Source organism: Bos grunniens, chromosome 5, assembly GCF_055505025.1.
Source record: "Bos grunniens cultivar Pamir isolate PY7600 chromosome 5, Bosgru_T2T1.0, whole genome shotgun sequence".
Lineage (NCBI taxonomy): Eukaryota > Metazoa > Chordata > Mammalia > Artiodactyla > Bovidae > Bos > Bos grunniens.
In genome coordinates, this window is record NC_141169.1 from 46478778 (window position 1) to 46502166 (window position 23389).

At 40.7% G+C, this 23389-nt stretch overlaps 1 protein-coding gene across 1 annotated transcript in view; it reads right to left on the reverse strand.

The window, feature by feature from the left end:
• Positions 1-876: 876 nt before the first annotated feature.
• LOC147371878 (uncharacterized) overlaps positions 877-23389 on the reverse strand; it is an 80761-nt gene continuing 58248 nt past the window's right edge. Inside the window, exons 4-5 of the mRNA XM_086400098.1 lie at positions 1552-1645; positions 877-1449 (exon numbers count right to left, since the gene is read on the reverse strand). Coding sequence (XP_086256224.1) covers positions 1396-1449; positions 1552-1645 — 148 coding nt within the window. The 3' untranslated portion in view covers positions 877-1395. The remainder of the gene's footprint in view (positions 1450-1551; positions 1646-23389) is intronic.

Genomic DNA, 23389 nt, shown 5'->3' on the forward strand with positions numbered 1-23389 from the left:
ATCCTGATATTATCACTAAAAATGCATCATATATAGGACAGAAAATGGGGAAATTATGCATAATTTTTCTGGGATTTGATCCATTTACCCTCTTGGTTACTTTAGTAATTTGATATTCATGCATATTGCCTCCTCCAGTCTCTTCCCCCAATGTCCTAATGAAAGATTCAATTAAAAATACAATTAGAACATATATCTTGTGAAATGTTCTTTTATTGCTCATTTCTTCTCTTTTTAGAGTGAAAGATTACATGGGATTTTCTTAGAATTAAAGATATTAATTTTTTTATGCCTCAAACATGTAAATATCAGGCATTTAGAAGAGTAACACAGAGTTTCTGGCAGGGATGGTCAGGGAAACTTCATGGGAGAGGTTGGATTCAAACAGGACAGAGAAGAAAGAATGGACACTTCAGGTTGGTGTGTGTGTGTGTGTGTGTGTGTGTGTAGGAGGCTCTAGAGTGAACACAGATGAGCATGTGAGAATAGTACAGAACATTTTGGGGGCCAGTGAGAATACTACTTCAAATGGAGCCAAAGGAGGTGGTTTGTGGCCAGATTGTTAAGTCCTTTATGACAGTATAATTTAAAGTTTTTATTTTGTATTGGGGTATAGCTGATTAACAATGTTGTTGTAGTTTCAAGAGAACAAGATGGCATAGGAGTAGGTGGATGTGGAGTGCATCTCCATGGATACATCAGGAATACATGTTCAGACACAGAAGTGCATGCAGAACACCAGCTGACAGCAGACAGGAGTACCTAGCCAGCGGAAACGAATATATAGACCCACGCAAAACTTGGTAGGATGAAGGGAAAACCAGTGTTGTAGCCATGCATTCTGGGAAACAAACTCACTCAGAAGGACAATGCAGATAGTGGAGTGCAGTTTATTACGCCGGCGGGCTAAAGGCAGAATCTCCTCTTAGCCAAGGACTCTGACCAGTTTTTGTGAAAACCTTATATATACCCTAAGTGTACGTGCTCAAACCCACCTCCCCAAATTCCTTGAAACTAGTCTGGACAGGGTAAAAGAGAGATACAATCAAAGTTAACCCATGATTCATGTGTCATAAGCCGATAGTTAAACAGTGGACATTTATTAATAGCCCTGTGGTCGTATCCTGATAAACATAATGGAATTTACGACTTTGTTCTGTTACAGAGATAATTAGCATATTCTTTTAGGCGATGGAGAGTCCAAGTACAAGTCCTGAGGCTCTTTTATCTGGGAGGTCTGGTTTTCCATTGGTATGCTATTTCTGTAGACACCAGGTGCAAAGTTCAGAGTCCATTGGAGGGTGACCATGCATGTAGCCTGATGTTTGCAGCCTGGCCTGAGATGCAGTCCAGCTCTGTCTGTTTCCTCCTTCATTAGTAGGACTGGACCTGCCCTCAGCGGGTAGGGGAACTGAAGCAGGGGTCCGGTCCCTGCATCGGGGCAGTTGCCTGAGTCAGAGGAGAAACATTTAAGGCGGAGAGTGAAACAGCTGATCTGTGGCAGCCTAAATGGAATGAGAATCAGACAGTCCTTACCGCAGCCATACGTACCCCGGGCAGGGATGTAGATGCCCTGGAAGGTGCAGCGGCTGGGAGCTGGAGTTTAGGAATTGTGGAGCAATCCCAGGGCAAGGGCTGCTGTTGACTGCGGAGAGACAGATCGAGGGGATGTGAGGGAGGAGATTGTGGTGGGAAATGCCTGTGGAGGAAAGCCGGGCGGCCATGGAAGCAAGGCGATACTGCTAAGTCACACGTAGCGGGTGGAGCCATCACCATAGCCTCTATCCTCCAACACGCCAGTATTGGCAGCTGAACAATAGAGAGGCTGGCCCATCAAATGCCTGACACACTGAACTACAGAGTAGGACCCCACCCAGTGTGTCCCATTAAGTGCCTGATGTGCCAATTACAGAGTAGGACCCCAGTCAGGGGGGTCCCTCTATGTGCCTGATGCACTGAACAACAGAGAAGGAACCCAGGCAAGGAAGCCCTCTTAAGTGCCTGAATGGGCAGAGCTATGGAGAAAGACTGGCCAAAGAGGCCTTCTGATTGCCAGCTACAAGAGGCTTGAAAAAAGACTCCAAAAGGGTCATAACTCTTGTGGTGGAGGCAGTCCGTGTCCCTGCGCACGTGGCGCCGCCAGGGTCCCTGCAAGCCAAGCAGCTGCGCCACCTTCATGCTTAACTCTCACTGGGGCACAGCTGCCACAGGCAAAAGAAGTCTTGCATCTATGAGTATAGGGTTGCTTTGGAAGTGTCCAACTCTTTGTGACCTTGTAGACTGTGGCATGCCAGGCTTCTCTGTCAGGGAGAGGGGTCCTCCAGGAAAGAATACTGGAGTGTATCGGCTATTACTGGTTGCCATACCCTTCTAGAGCACTATATTTCCTGCTGCCCTAGGCGCCAACTCCCCTGAGTACCTGGTGCTGCCAGAACCTCTGCGACCCAAGCAGCTGCACCACCTCCACACTTGGCCCTCACAGAGGCAAACCCAAATCCTCCAAGGCAGCCTCAGGAGCAAACCCCAGTGGACCACCCACATGTAGAGGTGGAAATAAAACCACAATTGAAACCCAGAGGCAGTGTGACTAAGAAAGAAGACCCAAAACCCCAGATTAAATCCACATGATCAACTAGGCAGATTCTGTGTTTATGGAATATATAAAAGGTCATTGAGACCTCCCACAGAAGAAGATGCACTAGTTATGATAGCTGTGGACATTGGAGGCAAGAACATAGAGGAGTAGGACCAGATTAGAATCTGAGCTGCCCCCGCAACAGGTCCAGATCAGCACAGTGTTGGAGGGCATCCTAGGGAGGTGAGGTGGACTGTGACTCCCTCCCCACAAGGGAAAGGACTCTCTTAGAAGTGATTCAAGAAAAACATTTATTATTCTTATGTTTTGACTTGTTCTGTAGATTCTTTTGAATTTTTTTCTTTTTTCTTCCCCCCCCCCTCTGTTGTAGTCATCAATTTTATTGGTACTATGAAATCTAATTATTGCCAAATTCAGACTTAAATTGAAGAAAGTAGGGAAAACCACTAGGCCATTCAGGTATGACCTAAATCAAATCCCTTATGATTATACAATGGAAGTGAGAAATAGATTTAAGGACCTAGATCTGATAGATGGAGTGCCTGATGAACTATGGACGGAGGTTTGTGACATTGTACAGGAGACAGGGATCAAGACCATCCCCATGGAAAAGAAATGCAAAAAAGCAAAATGGCTGTCTGGGGAGGCCTTACAAATAGCTGTGAAAAGAAGAGAAGCAAAAAGCAAAGGAGAAAAGGAAAGATATAAACATCTGAATGCAGAGTTCCAAAGAATAGCAAGAAGAGATAAGAAAGCCTTCTTCAGCAATCAATGCAAAGAAATAGAGGAAAACAACAGAATGGGAAAGACTAGGGATCTCTTCAAGAAAATCAGAGATATCAAAGGAACATTTCATGCAAAGATGGGCTCGATAAAGGACAGAAATGGTATGGACCTAACAAAAGCAGAAGATATTAAGAAGAGATGGCAAAAAAACACAGAAGAACTGTACAAAAAAGATCTTCACGACCCAGATAATCACAGTGGTGTGATCACTGACCTAGAGCCAGACATCCTGGAATGTGAAGTCAAGTGGGCCTTAGAAAGCATCACTACGAACAAAGCCAGTGGAGGTGATGGAATTCCAGTTGAGCTATTCCAAATCCTGAAAGATGATGCCGTGAAAGTGCTGCACTCAGTATGCCAGCACATTTGGAAAACTCAGCAGTGGGCACAGGACTGGAAAAGGTCAGTTTTCATTCCAATCCCAAAGAAAGGCAATGCCAAAGAATGCTCAAACTACCACACAATTGCACTCATCTCACACACTAGTAAAGTAATGCTCAAAATTCTCCAAGCCAGGCTTCAGCAATATGTGAACTGTGAACTTCCAGATGTTCAAGCTTGTTTTAGAAAAGGCAGAAGAACCAGAGATCAAATTGCCAACATCCGCTGGATCATGGAAAAAGCAAGAGAGTTCCAGAAAAGCATCTATTTCTGCTTTATTGACTATGCCAAAGCCTTTGATGTGTGGATCACAATAAACTGTGGAAAATTCTGAAAGAGATGGGAATACCAGACCACCTGATCTGCCTCTTGAGAAATCTGTATGCAGGTCAGGAAGTAACAGTTAGAACTGGACATGGAACAACAGACGTTCCAAATAGGAAAAGGAGTATGTCAAGGCTGTATATTGTCACCCTGTTTATTTAACTTATATGCAGAGTACATCATGAGAAACTCAGGACTGGAAGAAGCACAAGCTGGAATCAAGATTGCCGGGAGAAATACCAATAACCTCAGATATGCAGATGACACCACCCTTATGGCAGACAGTGAAGAAGAACTAAAAAGCCTCTTGAAGAAAGTGAAAGTGGAGAGTGAAAAAGTTGGCTTATAGCTCAACATTCAGAAAACGAAGAGCATGGCATCCGGTGCCATCACTTCATGGGAAATAGATGGGGAAACAATGGAAACAGTGTCAGACTTTATTTTTTTGGGCTCCAAAATCACTGCAGATGGTGACTGCAGCCATGAAATTAAAAGACACTTACTCCTTGGAAGGAAAGTTATGACCAACCTAGATAGCATATTCAAAAGCAGAGACATTACTTTGCCAACAAAGGTCCATCTAGTCAAGGCTATGGTTTTTCCTGTGGTCATGCATGGATGTGAGAGTTGGACTGTGAAGAAGGCTGAGCGCCGAAGAATTGATGCTTTTGAACTGTGGTGTTGAAGAAGACTCCTGAGAGTCCCTTGGACTGCAAGGAGATCCAACCAGTCCATTCTGAAGGAAATCAGCCCTGGGATTTCTTTGGAAGGAATGATGGATGCTAAAGCTGAAACTCCAGTACTTTGGCCACCTCATGCGAAGAGTTGACTCATTGGAAAAGACTCTGATGCTGGGAGGGATTGGGGGCAGGAGGAGAAGGGGATGACAGAGGATGAGATGGCTGGATGGCATCACTGACTCGATGGACGTGAGTTTGAGTGAACTCCGGGAGTTGGTGATGGACAGGGAGGCCTGGCGTGCTGTGATTCATGGGGTTGCAAAGAGTTGGACACGACTGAGTGACTGATCTGATCTGATAAAATCTAATTAAGCGTTTGAGGCTTTTTTCCTCCTCAGTCACATTTTTAATTGTTGTTATAAACCTCTGCCTCTACATTGGGCTTTTGAAGTTCTGGGGAGTTTTCCTTTTCTCTTTTTTTAATTTTAATTTTTAGTTTTTTAAACCTATTATTATTTTTTCTACATTTATTCCTTTGCTTTTCCTACTGTTCTTTTCACCTTGCAGTTAATCTTTAATATATATAAATCTTTATCTACCTCTATTTAACTTTGCATATCTATTCTTTCTTTCCTTTCCTCTCAACATATTTGTTAGTTTTATTTTCATTGCTTTATTCCCCAATTGGCCCTTGCTTTAGTTTTGTTTTCAAGTTTGGGCTTTAGTTAGCTTTGTCCAGGTATATATAATTTTTGGTTTCCTTTGTTCTCCAGGTCAATCTATTGGACTTTATTTTTGTTAGACTGTTCTGATTTTGTTTATGGGTGTATATGTATATGTGTATATTCAGTCACACTTTTTATTGTTGTTATAAACCTTTGAATCTACGTTGGGCTTTTGCAGTCCTGTGGAGTTTTCCTCTTTTTGTTTTCTTTCTTCCATTTTTTTTTCTTTTCTCTTTTTTTATATTTTTAACTTTTAATTTTGTAAGCCTATTATATTTTTCTACATTTATTCATTTGCCTTTTTTACTGTTCTTTTCCCCTTGCAGTTAATCTTTAATGTGTATAAATCTTCACCTACCTTTATTTAACTTTGCGTGTCTATTGTTTCTTTCTTTTTTGTCTTTCCTTTCCTCTAACATATTTGTTAGTTTTATTTTCATTGCTTTATTCCCCACTTGGCACCTTGCTTCAGTTTTGTTTTCCACTTTGTGCTTTAGTTAGTTTTGTTGTTAACTCATAAATATAACTTTTGATTTCCTTTGTTCACTGAGTCAATCTATTGTACTTTATTTTTGTTTGTCTGTTTTGACTTTGCTCATGGTGGATATTGGAGAAAGCAGTGGCACCCCACTCCAGTACTCTTGCCTGGAAAATCCCATGGACGGAGGAGCCTGGTAGGCTGCAATCCATGGGGTCGCTAAGAGTCAGACATGACTGAGCGACTTCACTTTCAGTTTTCATTTTCATGCATTGGAGAAGGAAATGGCAACCCACTCCAGTGATCTTGCCTGGAGAATCCCAGGGATGGGGGAGCCTGGTGGGCTGCCGTCCATGGGGTCACACAGAGTCAGATATGACTAAAGCAACTTAGCAGCAGCAGCAGCATGGTGTATATGTATATGTGTATATTCCATGATTTTAATTATTATTTGCCTGGTTTTGTAACTGCCATTTTTTGGGGGTTCATCTTTGGTTTCTCGTTTTTGGATATTTGTTTTAATCTCACATAATGCCATAACAAACCACTTGTGGAATCTTCATTCCTGACCAGAGAGCAAGCCCTGACCCTTTGGAGTGTGAGCACTTACCAAGACCCTAGACTCCTGGAGAACTAACCCTAGGGAGTATCAAATAGTGAGAACTCACACAAAGGAAACCACCTGAATACAAGACCTGGCATCACCCAAGCACCAGTAGTACCCTGTGCAGGACACCTCATCTAAACAACAAACAAAACAGAAATACAAGCCCCATCATCAGCAGACAGGATAACCACCTCATGAAGCCTTGCCCATCAGAGGAAAAACAAAAACAAAAACTCAGCACAAATCTCACCCTATAGGAAGCTTACACAAACCACTGGACCAACCTTAGGAGGGCAGAAACCAAAAGGAAGAAAGAATTCAACCTTCAAGAGTGGGAAAAGGAGACCTCAAACACAATAAGTTAAAAAAAATAATGAAAAGGCAGAGAAATGCTACACAAATGAAGGAACAAACTAGAAACACAGAAGTCCAAATAATGAAGAGGAAATAGGCAAACTCCCTGAAAAAGAATTCACAATAACGATAGTAAAAATGATCAAAAACCTTGAAAACAAAACAAAGAAAATGCAAGAACCAATTAGCAAAGACCTAGGAGAACTAAAGAATAAACACACAGAGACAAACAACACAATTTCTGAAATTAAAAATACTCTAGAAGGAATCAATAGCAGAATATCTGAAGCAGAAGAACGAATCAGTGAACTGGAAGATAAAATGGTGAAAGTAACTTCTGAAGAGCAGAATAAAGAAAAAAGAATGATAATAACTGAGGATAGTCTCAGAGACCTCTGGGACAATATCAGATGCAACAACATTTGAATCATAGGGGTCCCAGCAATGGCACCCCACTCCAGTACTTTTGCCTAGAAAATCTCTGGTAGGCTGCAGTCCATGGGGTCGCGAAGAGTCGGACATGACTGAGCAACTTCACTTTCACTTTTCACTTTCATGCATTGGAGAAGGAAATGGCAACCCACTCCAACGTTCTTGCCTGGAGAACCCCAGGGACGGGGAAGCCTGGTGGGCTGCCGTCTATTGAGTCGCACAGAGTCGGACACGACTGAAGTGACTTAGCAGTAGCAGAAGAAGAAGACAAAAAGTAAGGGTATGAGAAAATTTTTGAAGAGATTATAGTTGAAAATTTCACCAGCATGGAAAAGGAAATAGTCAATCAAGTCCAAGAGGCACAAGGGAGAAATCCAAGAGTCCCATACAGGATAAATCCAAGGAGAAACATGCCAAGACATACACTCATCAAACTGACAAAGACTAAACACAAAGAAAGAATATTAAAAGCAGCAAGGGAGAAGCAACAAGTAACATACAAGGGAAACCCCATATGCTTAACAGCTAATCTTTCAGCAGAAACTCTGCAGGCCAGAAGGGAATGGCAGTATATATTTAAAGTACTGAAAGGGAAAAGTCTACCCCCAAGATTACTGTACCCAGAAAGGATCTCATTTAAAATTGATGGAGAAATAAAAAGACAAGCAAAAGTTAAGAGAATTCAGTACCACCAAACCAGCATTACAACAAATATGAAAGGGATTTATACAGTTGATAAATACAATAGAAGAAAAAGGATCTACAAAACCAACACCAAACAATTAAGAAAATGACAATAGGAATATATATATCAATAATTACTTTAAAAGTAAATGGATTAAATGCTCCAACCAAAAGACACAGACTAGCTGAATGGATATAAAAACAAGACCCATATATACGCTGTCTACAGGAAACCCACTTCAGACCTAAAGACACATATAGACTGAAAGTGAGAGGATGGAAAAATATATTCCATGCAAATGGGAAGCAAAAGTAAGGTGGAGTGGCAATTCTCATAGCAGACAAAATATACCTTAAAATAAAGAAGATTACAAGAGATAAGGAAGGGCACTACATAATGATCAAGGGATCAATCCAAGAGGAAGACATAACAACTGTAAATATCTATGCACCCAACACAGGAGCACCTCCATACTTAAGACAAACACTTAACAGACATAAAAGGAGAAATTGACAGTAACACAATAATAGTAGGAGACTTTAACACTCCACTCACACAAATGGACAGATCATCAAAAGAGAAAATTAAAAAGGAAACACAAGTCTTAAATGATATATTAGATGAGATGGATCTCATTGATATCTTCAGGACATTCCATCCAAATGCAGAAGAATACACCTTCTTCTCAAGTGTACATGGAACAGTCTCCAGGATAGACCACATCTTGGGTCACATATCAAACCACAGTAAATTTAAGAAAATCGAAATAGTATCAAGCATCTTCTCTGACCACAATGCTATAAGACTAGATATCAATTACAAGAAAACTGTAAGAAACACAAGCACATGGAAATTTAACAACATGTTTCTAAATAAGAAACAGGTTACTGAAGAAATAAAAAGGGAAGCCAAATAAGTTCTAGAAACAAATGACAGTGAAAACACGACAACTCAAAACCTATGGGATGCAGCAACAGCAGTTCTAAGAGAGAAGTTTATAGCAATACAAGTCTATCTCAAGAAACAAGAAAAGCATTGAATAGACAACCTAACTTTACACCTAAAACAACTGGGAAAAGAAGAACAAAAAACCCCCAAAATTAGCAGAAGGAAAGAAATCATAAGGATCCGAGCAGAAATAAATGAAAAATAAGTGAAAGAAACAGTAGTAAAGATTAGTAAAACTAAAAGCTTGTTTTTTGAGAAGGTGAACAAAATTGACAAACCTTTAGCCAGACTCATCAGGAAAAAAGAGAGACGAATTGAATCAACAAAATTAGAAATGAAAAAGGAGAGGTTACAACAGACAATGCAGAAACACAAAGGATTATAAGAGAATATTATGAACAACTATATGACAATAAAATGGATAACCTGGAAGAAATGGACAGATTCTTAGAAAAGTTTAATCTTCCAAGACTGAACCAGGAAGAAATAGAAATTATGAACAACCCAATTAGAAGCACCAAAATTGAATCTGTGATCAAAAATCTCCCAAAGAAAACAAAAGCCCAGGACCAGATGGCTTCACAAGAGAATTCTGTCAAACATTTAGAGAAGAGCTAATGCCTATTCTTATAAAACTCTTTCAAAAAATTGCAGAGGAAGGAACACTTCCAAACTCATTCTATGAGGCCAACAAACCCTGATGCCAAAACCAAAGACAACACAAAAAAAAGAAGACTACAGGCCAATATCACTGATGAACATAGAAGCAAAAATCCTCAACAGAATTTTAGCAAACAGAATTCAACAACACATCAAAAAGGTCATACACCATGATCAAGTTGAGTTTATTCCAGGAATTCAAGTATTCTTCAATATATGCAAATAAATCAATGTGATTTCCATTTTAACAAATTGAAAGATAAAAATGATATGACAATCTCAATAGATGCAGAAAAAGCCTTTGACAAAATTCAGCACCTATTTATGATTAAAACTCTTCAAAAAATGGGCATAGAAGGAACCTACCTCAACATAGTAAAGGCCATACATGATAAGCCTACAGAAAACATTATTCTCAATGGTGAAAAACTGAAAGCATTCACCCTAAGATCAGGAACAAGGCAAGGGTGTCCACTGTCACCATTATTATTCAACATAGTTTTGGAAGTCCTAGCTACAGCAATCAGGGAAGAAAAAGAAATAAAAGGAATCCAGATCAGAAAAGAAGTAAAGCTCTCACTGTTTGCAGATGATATGATACTGTACATAGAAAACCCTAAAGATAGTATCAGAATATTCAGTTCAGTTCAGTTCAGTCGCTCAGTCATGTCTGACACTTTGCAACCCCATGAATCGCAGCACGCCGGGCCTCCCTGACCATCACCAGCTCCCGGAGTTCACTGAGACTCATGTCCATCGAGTCAGTGATGCCATCCAACTATCTCATCCTCTGTCGTCCCCTTTTCCTCCTGCCCCCAATCCCTCCCAGCATCAGAGTCTTTTCCATTGAGTCAACTCTTCGCATGAGGTGGCCAAAGTACTGGAGTTTCAGCTTTAGCATCATTCCTTCCAAAGAAATCCCAGAGCTGATCTCCTTCAGAATGGACTGGTTGGATCTCCTTGCAGTCCAAGGGACTCTCAAGAGTCTTCTCCAACACCACAGTTCAAAAGCATCAATCTTCGGCGCTCAGCCTTCTTCACAGTCCAACTCTCACATCCATGCATGACCACAGGAAAAACCATAGCCTTGAGTAGACGAACCTTTGTTGGCAAAGTAATGTCTCTGCTTTTGAATATGCTATCTAGGTTGGTCATAACTTTCCTTCCAAGGAGTAAGCATCTTTTAATTTCATGGCTGCAGTCACCATCTGCAGTGATTTTGGAGCCCAAAAAAATAAAGTCTGACACTGTTTCCACTGTTTCCCAATCTATTTCCCATGAAGTGATGGCACCAGATGCCATGATCTTCGTTTTCTGAATGTTGAGCTTTAAGCCAACTTTTTCACTCTTCACATTCACTTTCATCAAGAGGCTTTTTAGTTCTTCTTCACTGTCTGCCATAAGGGTGGTGTCATCTGCATATCTGAGGTTATTGATATTTCTCCCGGCAATCTTGATTCCAGCTTGTGCTTCTTCCAGTCCAGCATTTCTCATGATGTGCTCTGCATATAAGTTAAATAAACAGGGTGACAATATACAGCCTTGACGTACTCCTTTCCCAATTTGGAAGCAGTCTGTTGTTCCATGTCCAGTTCTAACTGTTACTTCCTGACCTGCATACAGATTTCTCAAGAGGCAGATCAGGTGGTCTGGTATTCCCATCTCTTTTGGAATTTTCGACAGTTTATTGTGATCCACACAGTCAAAGGCTTTGGCATAGTCAACAAAAGAGTCCGAAATGCAGTACTTGGATGCAATCTCAAAAACGACAGAATGATCTCTGTTCGTTTTCAAGGAAAACCATTCAGTATCACAGTAATCCAAGTCTGTGCCCCAACCAGTAACGCTGAAGAAGCTGAAGTTGAACGGTTCTATGAAGACCTACAAGACCTTTTAGAACTAACACCCAAAAAAGATGTCCTTTTCATTATAGGGGACTGGAATGCAAAAGTAGGAAGTCAAGAAACACCTGGGGTAACAGGCAAATTTGGCCTTGGAATACGGAATGAAGCAGGGCAAAGACTAATAGAGTTTTGCCAAGAAAATGCACTGGTCATAACAAACACCCTCTTCCAACAACACAAGAGAAGACTCTATACATGAACATCACCAGATGGTCAACACCGAAATCAGATTGATTATATTCTTTGCAGCCAAAGATGGAGAAGCTCTATACAGTCAGCAAAAACAAGACCAGGAGCTGACTGTGGCTCAGACCATGAACTCCTTATTGCCAAATTCAGACTGAAATTGAAGAAAGTAGGGAAAACCACTAGACCATTCAGGTATGACCTAAATCAAATCCCTTATGATTATACAGTGGAAGTGAGAAATAGATTTAAGGGCCTAGATCTGATAGATGGAGTGCCTGATGAACTATGGACGGAGGTTCGTGACATTGTATGGGAGACAGGGATCAAGACCATCCCCATGGAAAAGAAATGCAAAAAAGCAAAATGGCTGTCTGGGGAGGCCTTACAAATAGCTGTGAAAAGAAGAGAAGCAAAAAGCAAAGGAGAAAAGGAAAGATATAAACATCTGAATGCAGAGTTCCAAAGAATAGCAAGAAGAGATAAGAAAGCCTTCTTCAGCGATCAATGCAAAGAAATAGAGGAAAACAACAGAATGGGAAAGACTAGGGATCTCTTCAAGAAAATCAGAGATATCAAAGGAACATTTCATGCAAAGATGGGCTCGATAAAGGACAGAAATGGTATGGACCTAACAAAAGCAGAAGATATTAAGAAGAGATGGCAAAAAAACACAGAAGAACTGTACAAAAAAGATCTTCACGACCCAGATAATCACAGTGGTGTGATCACTGACCTAGAGCCAGACATCCTGGAATGTGAAGTCAAGTGGGCCTTAGAAAGCATCACTACGAACAAAGCTAGTGGAGGTGATGGGATTCCAGTTGAGCTATTCCAAATCCTGAAAGATGATGCCGTGAAAGTGCTGCACTCAATATGTCAGCACATTTGGAAAACTCAGCAGTGGCCACAGGACTGGAAAAGGTCAGTTTTTATTCCAATCCCAAAGAAAGGCAATGCCAAAGAATGCTCAAACTACCACACAATTGCACTCATCTCACACGCTAGTAAAGTAATGCTCAAAATTCTCCAAGCCAGGCTTCAGCAATATGTGAACTGTGAACTTCCAGATGTTCAAGCTTGTTTTAGAAAAGGCAGAAGAACCAGAGATCAAATTGCCAACATCTGCTGGATCATGGAAAAAGCAAGAGAGTTCCAGAAAAGCATCTATTTCTGCTTTATTGACTATGCCAAAGCCTTTGACTGTGTGGATCACAATAAACTGTGGAAAATTCTGAAAGAGATGGGAATACCAGACCACCTGATCTGCCTCTTGAGAAATCTGTATGCAGGTCAGGAAGTAACAGTTAGAACAGGACATGGAACAACAGACTGGTTCCAAATTGGGAAAGGAGTACGTCAAGGCTGTATATTGTCACCCTGTTTATTTAACTTATATGCAGAGCACATCATGAGAAATGCTGGACTGGAAGAAGCACAAGCTGGAATCAAGATTGCTGGGAGAAATATAAATAAGCTCAGATATGCAGATGACACCACCCTTATGGCAGAAAGTGAAGAGGAACTAAAAAGCCTCTTGATGAAAGTGAGAGAGGAGAGTGAAAAAGTTGGCTTAAAGCTCAACATTCAGAAAACGAAGATCATGGCATCTGGTGCCATCACTTCATGGGAAATAGATGGGGAAACAATGGAAACAGTGTCAGACTTTATTTTTTTGGGCTCCAAAATCACTGCAGATGGTGACTGCAGCCATGAAATTAAAAGATGCTTACTCCTTGGAAGGAAAGTTATGACCAACCTAGATAGCATATTCAAAAGCAGAGAATTACTTTGCCAACAAAGGTTCGTCTACTCAAGGCTATGGTTTTTCCTGTGGTCATGCATGGATGTGAGAGTTGGACTGTGAAGAAGGCTAAGCGCCGAAGAATTGATGCTTTTTAACTGTGGTGTTGGAGAAGACTCTTGAGAGTCCCTTGGACTGCAAGGAGATCCAACCAGCCCATTCTGAAGGAGATCAGCCCTGGGATTTCTTTGGAAGGAATGATGGATGCTAAAGCTGAAACTCCAGTACTTTGGCCACCTCATGCGAAGAGTTGACTCATTGGAAAAGACTCTAATGCTGGGAGGGATTGGGGACAAGAGGAGAAGGGGACAACAGAGGATGAGATGGCTGGATGGCATCACTGACTCGATGGACGTGAGTCTGAGTGAACCCGGGAGTTGGTGATGGACAGGGAGGCCTGGCGTCCTGTGATTCATAGGGTTGCAAAGAGTTGGACATGACTGAGCGACTGATTTGATCTGATCTGATAGTCGTTAAAGCAGAATAGATGTTTTTCTGGAGCTCTCTTGCTTTTTCCATGATCCACCGGATGTTGGCAATTTGATCTCTGGTTCCTGTGCCTTTTCTAAAACCAACTTGAACATCAAGAAGTTCACGGTTCACGTACTGCTGAAGCCTGGCCTGGAGAATTTTGAGTATTACTTTACTAGTGTGTGAGATGAGTGCAATTGTGTGGTAGTTTGAGCATTCTTTGGCAGTACTAGAGCTAATCAGTGAATTTAGCAAAATTGCAGGATACAAAATCAATACAAAGAAATTACTTTCATTTCTATATACTAACAATGAAAAATCAGAGAAATTAAGGAATCATACCCATTTACTATTGCAATATAAAGAATTAAAAATCTGGGAATAAACTTACCTAAGGAGACATAAGAACTGTACACAGAACATTATAAGACACTGATAAAAGAAATCAAAGATGACATAAACAGATGGAGAGATGTTCCACTTTCCTGGGTAGGAAGAATCAATATTGTGAAAATGACTATACTACCAAACTCAGTCTACAGATTCAATGTGATCCTTATCAAATTACCAATGGCATTTTTCACACAACTAGAACAAAAAATTTCAAAATTCGTATAGAAACAAAAAAGACCCAGAATAGCCAAAGCAGTCTTTAGAAAAAAGAATGGAGCTGGAGCAATCAACCTTCCTGACTTCAGCTTATAGTACAAAGCTACAGTCATCAAGACAGTATGGTACTGGCACAAAAACAGAAATATTTCCAATGGAACAAGATAGAAAGCCCAGAAATAAACCCATGCACCAATGGGTACCTTATTTTTGACAAAGGAGGCAAGAATATACAATAGGGCAAAGACAGCTTCCTCAATAAATGGTGCTCAGAAAACTGGACAGCTACATGTAAAAGAATGAAACTGGAACACTTCCTAACACCACACACAAAGATAAACTCAAAATGGATTAAAGACCTAAATATAAAACCAGAAACTGTAAAACTCTTAGAGGAAAACATAGAACACTTGATGACATAAATCAAAGCAAGATCCCCTATGACCCACCTCCTAGAGTAATGGAAATAAAAACAAAAGTAAACAAGTGGGACCTGATTAAACTTAAAAGCTTTTGCACAGCAAAGGAAACTATAAGCAAGGTGAAAAGACAACCCTCAGAATGTGAGAAAAGAATAGCAAATGAAACAACTGACAAAGGTTTAATTTCCAAAATATACAAGCAGCTCATACAACTCAATATCAGAAAAACAAACAACCCAATTAAAAAGTGGGAAAAAGACAACCTAAACAGACATTTCTCCAAAGAAGGCATACGTATGGCTAACAAACACATGAAAAGATGTTCAACATTGCTCATTATTAGAGAAATGCAAATCAAAACCACAATGAGATATCACATCACAGCAGTCAGAATGGCCATCACTGAAAAGTCTACAAACAGTAAATGCTGGAGAGGGTGTGAAGAAAAGGGAATGCTCTTGCCCTGTTGGTGGGAATGTAAATTGATACAACCACTATGGAAGACAGTATGGAGATTCCCTAAAGAACTAGGAATAAAACCACCATATGACCCAGCAATCCCACTCGTAGGCATATACCCTGAGGAAACCAAAATTGAAAAAGACATATCTATCCCATTGGTCATTGCAGCACTATTTACAATAGCTAGAACATGGAAGCAACCCAGATGTCCTTCTGCAGATGAATGGATAAAGTTGTGGTACATATACACAATGGAATATTACTCAGCCATAAAAAGGAATCCATTTGAGTCAGTTCTGATGAGGTGGATGAACCTAGAACCTATTATACAGAGTGAAGTGAGTCAGAAAGAGAAAGATAAATATCATATCCTAACGCACATATACAGAATCTAGAAAAATGGTACTGAAGAATTTATTTACAGGGCAGTAATGGAGATGGAGAAGGCAATGGCAACCCACTCCTGTACTCTTGCCTGGAAAATCCCATGGATGGAGGAGCTTGGTAGACTGCAGTCCATGGGATCGTGAAGAGGCAGACACGACTGAGTGACTTCACTTTCACTTTTCACTTTCATGCATTGGAGAAGGAAATGGCAACCCACTCCAGTGTTCTTGCCTGGAGAATCCCAGGGACAATGGAACCTGGTGGGCTGCTGTCTATGCGGTTGCACATAGTCAGACACGACTGAAGTGACTTAGCAGCAGCAGCAGCTATGGAGAAACAGACATAGAGAATAGACTTATGGACATGAAAGAGGGGAGGAGAGGGTGAGATGCATGGAAAGAGTAACATGGAAATTTATATTACCATATATAAAATAGATAGCCAACGGGAATTTGCTGTATGGCTCTGGAAACTCAAACAGGGGCTCTGTATCAACATAGAGGGGTGGGATGGGGTGGGAGATGGGAGGGAGGTTCAAAAGGGAGGGAATATACATATACCTATGGCTGATTCATGTTGAGGTTTGACAGAAAACAACAAAATTCTGTAAAGCAATTATCTTTGAATAAAAAACCCAAACAATGTTGTAGTAGTTTCAAGGGACTCGGGCATATGTATATGTGTATCCATTTCCCTCAAACCCCTCTCCCATCCAGGCTAGCACATAACATGAGCAGAGTTCCATGTACTATGCAATGGGTCTTTGTTGGGTATCCATTTTAAATATAGCAGTGTGTACATGACCTTCCCAAAGTCCCCAGCTCTCCATTCCCGCCAACAACCATAAGTTCATGTTCTAAGTCTTTGAGTCTCTTTCTGTTTTGTAAGTAGGTTAATTTGTACCATTTAAACTGTTGGTCCATGTTTATAAATAATAGCTTTTACTTTATGTACCAACCCAGTTAATAGTGGCTATCTGGAGTGCTTTTAGAAGAGTCCTGAGTAATTCCTGTGGAAAAAAATCCCTGATGAATGAATGGTGTCTGTCCTGGGCATGAAGAGTGAGAGTGACATCACATGTGCTTGGCTATGTTAAACTCGACTGAAGACAATGAGAAACTGAGGCTTAGCTTTGTTTTATTCTCACTTAGTCTACTTCTTGAATTCTGATCCATGTTCGTGTTTTGACTCCCACGCAGACTTGTCTACATAGATATGAGGGTGAAACTAGCTTTTTGTATTAGTTGTGTTCTTAAGATATATTGTTCTGTGAAGTTTCAGTTTATTTCATTCTTGTCTGACGAGTTGCTAAAACTAGTAAGCCCATCTTTCTGACCAAGAATTCTTGTAAAAACTCAGTAATGACACTTCTCATTATAATGTGACTTCCTGTGTAGTTTGCCTATAGGTACAGGATCTGCTAATCACGCTAGATGAGTATGTCCAGTATGTGAGAATTGTGCTTCTCATTATAAACATGTTCATTGGCATCTTGATGTCTTTCTCTGGCTCTTGCATGTTTTGGTAGCATGGGTAAATTTATCATAGCTTGTCGAGAGCAAGTGTCAAATACCTGAAAGGGAAAGGCTGGATCCAGGCACCCTTCCCTTAGTGGACAGAGTCTGTGCCATTTCCAAAAGATTGCCTGTTTTCTACTGGTTTTAATTAACTCCTCTAGCTCTATTGGTCACTCTTTGTTTTTATTATGAAGTATTTGGCACATATAAAAGAATATAGTAACATAATAATGAAATATACACCCATGACTTCTGCTCCCCAAAACAAAATAACACATTACCAATGCATTGCTTGTATCATGTTCTCTCCTCCTGCCTCCCTCCAAGAGGCAACCATTATCCTGTAAATTGTAGGTATCATTCCTTTGCCTGTTTTAATTGGCAGTTTTAGTACTTACATATATATATATATATATGTATAATCATGTAGTTTTGTTGTTTTGAGCTTTATTAAAATGGTGTTATACTGTTTGTAGGCTTTTGCAACTCATTTCTCCCATCTACAGGCATGCCATAGAGACATGACAGATTGGGTTCCAGACCACCTCAATAAACCAAATATAGCAATAAGGCAAGTCACAGGAGTTTTTGGTTTCCCAGTGCACATAAAAGTTACATTCATACTACTATATTTTAGTCTAATATGTGTACAATATCATTATGTCTAAAAAATAATGTACATATTGTAATGAAAATATTTTATTGCTAAAAAATGCTAATCCTAAACCGAGCCTTTAGTGTGTTGTAATCTTTTTGCTGGTAGAGGATCTTGCTTTTATGTTGATGGCTGCTGATTTATCAGGGTGGTGTTTGCTGAAGGTTGGGGTGGCTGTGGCCATTTCTTAAAATAAGGCATCAGTGAAGTTTGCTGAACCAGTTGACTCTTTCTTTGATGAACAATTTCTCTGTAGCATGCGGTGATGTTTGATAACATTTTATCCACAGTAGAACTTCTTTCAAAATTGGAATCAGTCCTCTCAAACCCCACCACTGCTTTGTCAACCAAGTTTATATAATGTTCTAAATACTTTGTTTTCATTTCAACAGTCTTCACAGCATCTTTACCAGGAGTAGATTCTATCTCAAGAAACCACTTTCTTTGCTCATTCATAAGAAGAAACTCCTCAGCTGTTCAAATTTTATCATGAGATTACAGCAACGCAGGTACATCTTTAGGTTCCACTTCTAATTCTCTTGATATTTCCAACATATATACAGCTTCTTTCTCCACTGAAATTTTGAATCCTTCAAAGTCATCCATGATGATTGGATTCAACTTCTTCTAAGTTTCTGTTAATTCTGGTATTTTGACTTCTGCCCATAAATCATGAGTAATCTTAATGGCATATAGGGCTGAATCCTTTAAAAATTTTTTTCAATTTTCTTTGCCCAGATCCATTAGAGGAATCACTGTCTCTTGCAGCTATAGCTGTACAAAATTAATTTCATAAATATTAAAGTGTGAAAAGTGAAATTACTGTTTGATCCATGGACTACAGGATGGATGCTATGTTAGCAGACATGGAAACAAAATTAATCTGGTAGAGCATCTCTGTCAGAGCCCTTGGGTGACCAGGCACATTGTCAGTGAGCAGTAACATTTTGAAAGAAATGTTTTATTTGGAGCAGTGGGTCTCAACAGTGGGCTGAAAATATTTAGTAAATAATATTTTAAACAGATGTGCTGTAATACAGGTTTCACTGTTCTAATAATAGAGCACAGAAAGTGAGAGTGAAAGTTGTTCAGTCTTGTCCGACTCTTTGCAACCCCATGGACTATACAGTCCATGGAATTCTCCAGGACAGAATACTGGAGTGGGTAGCCTTTTCCTTCTCCAGGGGATATTCCCAACCCAGGAATCCAACCCAGGTCTCCTGTGTTGCAGGAGGATTCTTTACCAGCTGGGCCGGGCAGAGTAGATTTAGCCCTTAAGGGCCCAGGATTTTCAGAATAATAAATTAGCATTGGCTTCAACTTAGAATCACCAGCTGCCTTAGCCCCTAATAAGAGCATCAGTCTGTCCCTTTGGTGGTTTGTAATCAGGTGTTGACTCCTCCTCTTTAGCTGTGAAAGTCCTAGATGGCATTTTCTTCTAATATAAGGCTGTTTTGTCTACATTGAAAATCTGTTCAGTGTAGACACCTTTGTAAGTCATGGAGACATCTTGTTTCCTTAAACCTCATGAACCGACCTCTCTTAGCTTCAAACTTACCTTCCGCAGCTTCCTTACCTCGTTCAGCCTTCATAGAATTGAGGAGAGTTACAACCTTCCTCTGTATTAGACTTGGTTTAAGGGAATGTTCTGGCTGGTTTGATCTTCCATCCAGACCACTAAAACTTTTTTCATATCTGGAATAAAGCTGTTTTGCTTTTTTGCCTTTCATATGTTCACTGGAGTAGCACTGTTAATTTCCCTCAAGAACTTTTCCTTTGCACTCACAACTTGGCTAGCTGCCATAAGAGGCTGAGCTTTCAGCCTGTCCTGGCTTATGACATGCCTTCATCATTAGGCTGAATTATGTATGCTGCTGCTGCTGCTAAGTCGCTTCAGTCGTGTCCGACTAGCTTTTGGTTTAAAGTGAGAGATGTGCAACTCTTCCTTTTGCCTGAACACTTAGAGGATGTTGTAGGGTTGTTAATTGGCCTAATTTCAATATTATTGTGTCTCAGGGAATAGGGAGACTTGAGGAAAGGGAGAGAGACAGGGAATAGCTAGTTGGTGGAGTAGTCAGAACACATACAACACTTATTAAGTTCACCATCTTATATGGGCATGGTTTGTGGCACCCCAAAACAGTGCCAGTAGTAACACTAGAGATTGCTGATTATAGATCACCACTGCAAATGTAATAATGATGAAAACATTTGAAATATCAGAAGGATTACCAAAGCGTGATAGAGACATGAAGTGAGCAAATGTTTTAAGTCTGTAGGATCTACCATCTCCTAGTGCTAGCTCGCAGACTGGGAGACCACAGGCAGGGAGAGAGACCAAACCTCTAATAATAAGAGTGGTCCTGAGAAAGTAAATGCCCTCACAGAAGTGGGTAATGTTTTTATATAGCACTTAGGTTCAAGGCTTCCTACTTGTTACTTTAAATTCCTTATAACAAGATTGAAAGTGAAAGTGAAGTCACTCAGTTGTGTCCGACTCTTTGTGACCCCATGGACTGTAGCCCACCAGGCTCCTCCCTCCATGGGATTTTCCAGGCAAGAATACTGGAGTGGGTTGCCATTTCCATTATTTTATCTATTTGGATGCTCAGAGAGCTTAAACAACTCTCTGAAAATCCCATTGCTATTTGAACCCTGAATTTATCCCACATTCACACACTTTCCACTCTAATACCCACAGGGACTTCATTAACAAAGTCAACTAAGGTGATGTAAGGGGGTCCAATCCAGTGGGTAAAGATTGAATCAGGAGACCCTTATGCAAGGAGATGCCCAGGGCTCTCTGATGTGTTTAGAATTCAGAAGTCCATCAGTAGGGTAGGTGAGTGAGCATGGAAAATGCTTGGAGATGCAGGCAGAGAATTTGTGAGCAACTTGAGTTCCTCTTCCTCAGAGTTGAATTTACAACAGAAATTAATAAGTTTACTAAAGTTTAAGGAAAGTTAAATAACTTGAATATGTGTAGTATACCACCAATGAGATCGTGTTGAGTAAACCAGTGTGCAGCCAAAATTTCTCCAGGTTTTACTAAATTTTGATAGAAAACACATTAGTGATATAATGTTCAAATCCCTCTGGTTAATTCTCCCCTGAAGCAGGGCTTGGATGCTTTGAAACAAGACCCAGTGGGTTCCCCACCAGCTTTATGGGAACCCTCAGGTGATGTGCCCAGAAATGAATCTGCTCACCTGGGACCACTGCCTTTCTGGCATGCACCTGCTGGGTGTTATCTCAGGAGATTCTCCATGGTCACCTGGGTGTCACAGAGTTTGTAAGCCTCCTGCCTGTCACCATCATTGAGTTCTGGAGATTTATCGCAAAGTGGGCAGAGGGATCAGTAAGCACCCTCGCCCCTGTGGTAGGGGCACCAAGTTCCACCTCAGCCAAAGAAATTCACTTTTATCCAGTTCATAAAGGGTTTGTTTCTCTCTCTCTCTTTTTTTTTTTTGTTGTTGTTTAGTTGCTAAGGTCTATTAAACTCTTTTGTGACTCCACAGACTGTAGCCAATTAGAACTTCTAAAAGTTGTTTGAAGACAGTTTCTCTGGTGTCCCTCTGGTGAAGGATTCCGCTATGTTCCAAGGTAAAGTGGGCAGAGGCTCAGTTTCCTGCTCAAAGTAGAATTCTGTCACCTGCAGAACAAAGCACTTCTGTTCAGACTCTGAGTCTCACAGACTTGCTTATTAAAATAATTTCTGCCATTTTGGCTTCCAGCTTCTTTCTTCAGAGGTGTTGGGCATGGTCCCTGGGTTAGACTGGAAATAAATAGCCAGTCCATCCACTCCTCATCTCTGTCAGAGTTCTCAGTTGCAGCTAATTGAAATGTAGTGTGAGCAGAAAAGGAATTTATTAGTGAATACAGGATATCTCAGGAGGCCAGAAACCAGACTGGGAGGCTCCCCAGCCAGGATCGATGCCCAGAATTGCACTAAAGAATTGCTCTGCTAGAAACTGCTCACTTGCCTCTGCTGGCCACAGACTCACTGCTGGTGTTCAGTCTTGGCTAGTGTGTGACCTTAGCCACCCCTCCCTCTGGCAACTAGAATTGCCTGCTGTCTGTTGCTCTAGAGTGGACCCCAGGTGGCACTTGTTTCTCTGCAGTGATTCAATGCCTTTCTGGTATATGTGTTTGCTGGGGCCTATGTTGTATGTAGCCCAGTGTCATAGCTGCCAGGGAGGTGGAAAATTCTCCAAGTGTAGCATGTTTGATGGTGCTGAGAAGCCCAGAAAAGTGACAGCATCTTCACTTAGCCATCACTACCCTCAGATTCCCATCCTGTCCCCATTTCCTACCTCTTGCATTTACCCCAACCACAGCTTCCTTTATCTTCAACTGTTCAAAACCAAAAAATTCATTAGAATTGAACTCTCTGAGGCATCACCATCAGCTCACTAAACAAGCCCAGACATGACTAAACTTCAGCAGTATAAAAGCCAGTATCAAGTTGAAACCTCTAAAGTGTACACACTGAAACAACCATCTATTCCCAAACTAGTCCACAAGACCATGGGATCCTAGGAAAGAATTGCCCATGACTAGTAGGGAGCACAAACATGTTTTCATTAGAGTGAAAGTACAGCTTACTTTATATGCCACATTCAATCAGGAAGGACACAAAAAATGTATTTCTTTCTAAAAAATTCTTTAGTCAGTGTTCAACATAGCTGTTTATTGAATGGATCAAGGTGCTGCTAGTAAAAGCAGTGAATAAAACCCAAAGTCCTGTCTGTGAAGTGCTCATTTTCTTGAGGGAGGAGCAGGCCATGTACAAGGAATCAAACATATAAATAACAATCTCAGTGATAAGAAAATAAAGCAGAGTTAAGGGAAAGAAGTGCTCATTATATTGGGTGATCAGAGAGATGGTATTTGAGCAGAGATGCGAGTAATGGGATAGGGCAGGTATAAAGTGATTTGGGAACAAAAGACCCTGAGACAGAAACACCTTCAGGCATTAGCATTAGAGGAAGAAGGTCAGTATGTGTGTGCTGGAGGGAAAGCCAAAGGTGAAATGAAAAGGAGAAACAGAAATCTGAATACAGGGGATCTTGTAGGCTGCCATTAGAGTTTAGGCTTTTATTTTAAGGATGATAGGAAGCCATTGGATGGTTTTAAGCTGATCAGTGTGACATGATCAGGTTAACATTTTTAAAAGTTTCACTGGCTCCAGTATAAATGAGAGATATGTGGGGCTAAATTGAAAGTGAAGAAGCCTCTCAGGAGGCTTTGCTGTAACCCAGGGAGAAAGCATGTCAGCTTGGACTCCAGGGGGAGAGGTAGAAGTGAGATCAAATT